The sequence below is a fragment of the Felis catus genome, chromosome B3, assembly GCF_018350175.1.
Source record: "Felis catus isolate Fca126 chromosome B3, F.catus_Fca126_mat1.0, whole genome shotgun sequence".
Classification (NCBI taxonomy): Eukaryota; Metazoa; Chordata; class Mammalia; order Carnivora; family Felidae; genus Felis; species Felis catus.
Window position 1 is genome coordinate 148449013 of NC_058373.1, and position 4540 is coordinate 148453552.

Here is a 4540-nt window from a genome sequence, read left to right on the forward strand (position 1 = left end):
ATCCCGTATCCAAGTAGAAGGAGAAAAGATGGAATGTGTTGAATAGAGCCGTGTTTCTTGGTCCAATTCCCTACCCATGTCCATGTGAGCACTGTTGACCATAGCCCACCTGACTCTCCACATCCACCCCAGGTGAACTGATGAGCAGGGTCACCCAATGCCACACCCTGTGACTGTTACCTAACCCCACAGGTGGCCCCGAGGTGTAGGGCGCTGGCCACCCGGTCCAGCCCTCTGTTCTGTCTGATGGTCTAGACCTGGATTTGCTGAGGATCCTCCATTTATCCATTCTCACTGGCAGATGTCCCTGAGCAGGGCCATGAGGCTGGCAGAGGACCAGGTCACCCTGAGGGCGCCCCTCTTGCTGTTTGCGCTCTGGGCATTGCTGGCTCCTGTCCAAGGTTCTCAAGGTCGTCCCTCATGGCGCTACATCTCTTCTGAGGTGGTAATTCCCAAGAAGGAGTTGCACCATGGAAAGGGCGTTCAGATGCCTGGATGGCTGTCCTATAGCCTGCATTTTGGGGGCAAGAGCCATGTTATCCACATGAGGCACAAGAAACTCTTTTGGTCCAGACATTTGCTGATGATGACTCAGGATGATCAGGGAGCCTTGCAGATGGACTACCCCTTCATCCCTCCAGACTGTTACTACCTCGGCTACCTGGAGGAGATTCCTTTTTCCATGGTCACAATTGACACAGGCTATGGCAGCCTTGAAGATATCATGAAGTTGGATGACCTTGCCTATGAAAACAGACCCCTCAGCGATTCCCAACGGTTTGAACACGTTGTTTCTCAGATAGTGGCACACACCAATGCAACGGGACCTACTTATAACCTGGGATATAAGGGGGATAGGGACCCCCTGTTCTCTCAAGCAAATATCAGTGCAGCCCCCAGGATCTCTAGTAAGTTGTATTCATCCCATCATGGAATTTTGAAAGGACTTGTTCTCGGTTCCAAAACAATGTATAGTGTGTTCAACAACGTGTCAAAATGTGCCCGATTCCTCATGAGGCTTGTTAGTTTGACTGACTCAATGCTTCAAGGTATTGATGTAAGGCACTATATTTCCTCCATGGTCATTTATAATCTGGAAGATCCAGTTGTCTTGAACAATTTTCAGGTGCCAGGGAGTCCGATTCATATCTACTTTCAAAGACACTTGTTTGTTGCTTTTAAACCACATACAGCTTTACTTATGAACAAAGATGCACCACATGAACTTCAGTTTCAGCCAGCCACATATGCGGTATGCGGATCAAAATCCATCATCTCGCTTGCTTCTCTAGGCAGACATTTTTTATTGTTGTCTGTGTTAGTAGCCCAAAAAATTGCAAAATCTATTGGTATTTTTTATGACAATCAGTTTTGTGCATGCCAGAGGAGGTCTACCTGCATTATGAATCAATACCCTATTATGACAGATTCTTTCAGTAACCATTCATATGCAGCATGTAGTGGTGAATAATTTTTGTGAGTGCATATTTGACTCAGGACTTTCCTATTTCAATAAAAGCCTGACTCACGATCGTTGTGGAAACTATGTAGTGGAGCCAGGTGAGCAGTGTACTGTGGCTCCTTCAAGCCGTCCTACAACAATCCCTGTTGTACGAGTGATTGTATTCTAACCCCTGGCAGCAAATGAAATACGGGCAGATGCTGTACAAACTGCACCTATTCCGACGCTGGGACACTCTGCAGGCCAATCCAAAATATATGTGATCTTCCAGAATACTGCCGTGGGGTGTCCGTGGAGTGCCCTGATGACTTCTATATGCAAGATGGAACCCCGTGCACTGAAGAGGGCTACTGCTATCATGGAAACTGCACTGACCGCACTATGCACTGCCAAGAAATCTTTGGCAGAAATGCTGTGAAGGGTGAAAATGTCTGCTATACCATAAATCAAAAAGGCAGCCGATATGGACACTGCAGAAGAGACCCAGGGGTATTCAAATCTAAACCCTGTTCCCCCACAGACATGCAGTGTGGAAGGCTGCAGTGTAGTAACGTCACCATCTCCCTCAGCTGCAAGAGCATGTTGGATTTCATCAGTCTGAGATCTCAGGGTTCTGGTGTTTTGGGCTGGATTCGCATCATAGCACAGGAACAACCGATATTGGTCATGTGAGAACCGGTACCCACTGTGCTCCTGGAAAGTTCTGTCAGGATACCTACTGCAATGGCAGTGTGGCTCAGCTGAACTATGACTGTATCCCGGAGAAATGCAGTCACAGAGGGATATGCAACAATAACAGGAACTGCCATTGCCACGTAGGCTGGGATCCTCCACGGTGCACTGAACGAGGCACTGGTGGGAGCACAGACAGTGGACCCCCTCCAAGAAGAATGCGGTCAGTCAGGCAAAGTCGTGAATACGTGGTATATCTCAGAGTGATCTTTGCTAGAATCTATGCCTTAATTGCTGCATTCCTCTTTGGTGTTGCCGGAAATGTCAGAACTATCAACAGACAGAAAGTTACGGAAGAGACTGTGGATCAAGACAATGCATAATTCAGCCTCCAGACCCCTAAACAACTATAGACAATCCACGTGGCTCATCTGTGAAAATACAGTAATGAGGCGGCACAGCTAACATCCACGCTTCCAGGGGTCTGCGGGAGACACAGGGGTCCACAGGCACATCATGGACCTGACACCAGGTCTCTGATGCGTCACTGAGCAGAACTCTGAAATAAAACTTGAAAACTGCATGCTTGTGGCCTCTATGTATTTGTGTAAGCCTGTAAGAGCCCAAACGGTGCCTAAGACTCTGTGCAGAAAACCTGAGTCAGCAGCTGTGTCTTGGGCTGAGGTTTCTGGTTCCAGAAATAAGAGAAGTTGCCACAAGCTCCTTTAGGGACAAATTCATGAATTTTCTCCAAAACTGTGCTCTTGCACACTGAGCTTTGTCTCATTCTTCAGGTGACCTCTCATTTCCTGGTCCCAATATGGGTTCAGGGTGATGGACGGCTACCACCCACCCATACTGCCTGTCCCACACTGGGGTGTCTGTGGGCTGTCAGGGAAAGGGACATGGATTCGATCCCAGCCAGTGCAAGCTGTTCCTCCCTGGAGAGCTAATTCCCGAATGTGGGAGACTGAGACTATGAGGCTGAAAGTAGCCCCCAGTGAAATCAATCAGAAAGGTAGGCACAAGTGCCTATGGATGTCTCTGGCATTCCGATGGAGCCCATTGAATATGAACCCCTTTTCTCCTTCTTTTCTCTATTTTTCAGTGAGTTCATCCTTAGATGAGGGTCTGCCTAGGATTTCCACTTTGGTTCTCCCAAGAACCTTCTAGAAATCCTGCAGAGTTGAGCCTGTGGAAAGTTAGGGACCCTTTTTCTAAATATTTTTTACTATTTTTACAGTTGTCTAGAATATATTTTAAATCATAATAGTGATATTAAAGTCTGTTTATTTTCTTCTGAATTTAAAATATACAACTTTTTAATAGTAATTGATTAGGAAATTTTCAGAACTAAATAGTAACTGTTTCAGAAATTACTTTGGAATAAGAATTTATCCCATAATTCACCAATAGATGTAAAACACATGAAGCACATAACAGGATTTTCACTTCAGTTCATACCTAGAATCCTTTTGTTGGTGCAGATAGTCTTGTAAGTTGTACCAATGTGTCCCCATGCATGCACTTTGTCTCAAAGACACATGGTTACACAAAGTATTAGACTGCCATGTGTACACATATTCTCCACGTTCCAGGGCAAACAGGTAATCATACTTTCCCAGCACCTCCTGAAATTCCCGTGCAGCCACACTGCATGTTCCCAGCAAGAATGCGTCCAGGAATGTTTGGGAAGGAGGGCCAAACAGGTGCCCCGGCCACCTGCTCAGTAAACTACAGAAGGATGCTAAGTGAACTGTGGAGTAACATCAGCCCTTCTGTCTGTTTGGACACACGTGTTACAGATGCAGACCTATTCAGTTAACACCATACATGTGCTGGAAACGTGAGTTTACCTTCAGGATGAAGTAAGAATGGGTCCTGTGGAGGATCTAGCACCCACAGGCCACACCCACTAATTGATGGGAGTCTACACACCAGCACACAGCGATGTGGGCTTCAAGTAGAGTGCTGGGTCTGAGCTGACAAGCAGAATGTGGCTGAACCTAGAGCCTAGAAAAGTGAAGGGGAGGAAGAAATTCTCCACCAAATGTTCTTGTGGACCAAGAACTAAGTTCACATGACCTGGATGAACAGGGGAAAGAAACCAAAGTTCATTGTGTGTGCACAGAGGTCCCCCTAGATACACATTAACTAGATCAGAGAAGTGAGGGCCCCCTAAACTGACATTAATGAGCTAAGCAAAGTGAGTGCCCCCTAGAGTAATATTAACTAGATAAGTGAACTGTAGTGTGCCCCCTAGATTTACTAACTAGATAAAGTGAGTGCCCCCTCAGATATACACAAATCAGATAAGCTAAGCAGGTGCCCATTAGATTTATATTGACTAAATAAGTAAAGTGTAGCGTGCCCCCTAGATTTACATTAACTAGATAAGCTAAGTGA

The 4540-nt window shown here is 46.1% G+C and overlaps 1 protein-coding gene across 1 annotated transcript; it reads left to right on the plus strand.

Moving 5' to 3' along the window:
• The first annotated feature begins 316 nt into the window (after nucleotides 1-316).
• Nucleotides 317-2711, plus strand: LOC123386227 (disintegrin and metalloproteinase domain-containing protein 21-like). The gene is given in 4 exon segments (XM_045060649.1): nucleotides 317-1440; nucleotides 1442-1569; nucleotides 1572-2018; nucleotides 2021-2711. Coding segments are annotated over 4 exon segments (2193 nt in total). The 5' UTR covers nucleotides 317-319; the 3' UTR covers nucleotides 2518-2711.
• Nucleotides 2712-4540: the final 1829 nt, after the last annotated feature.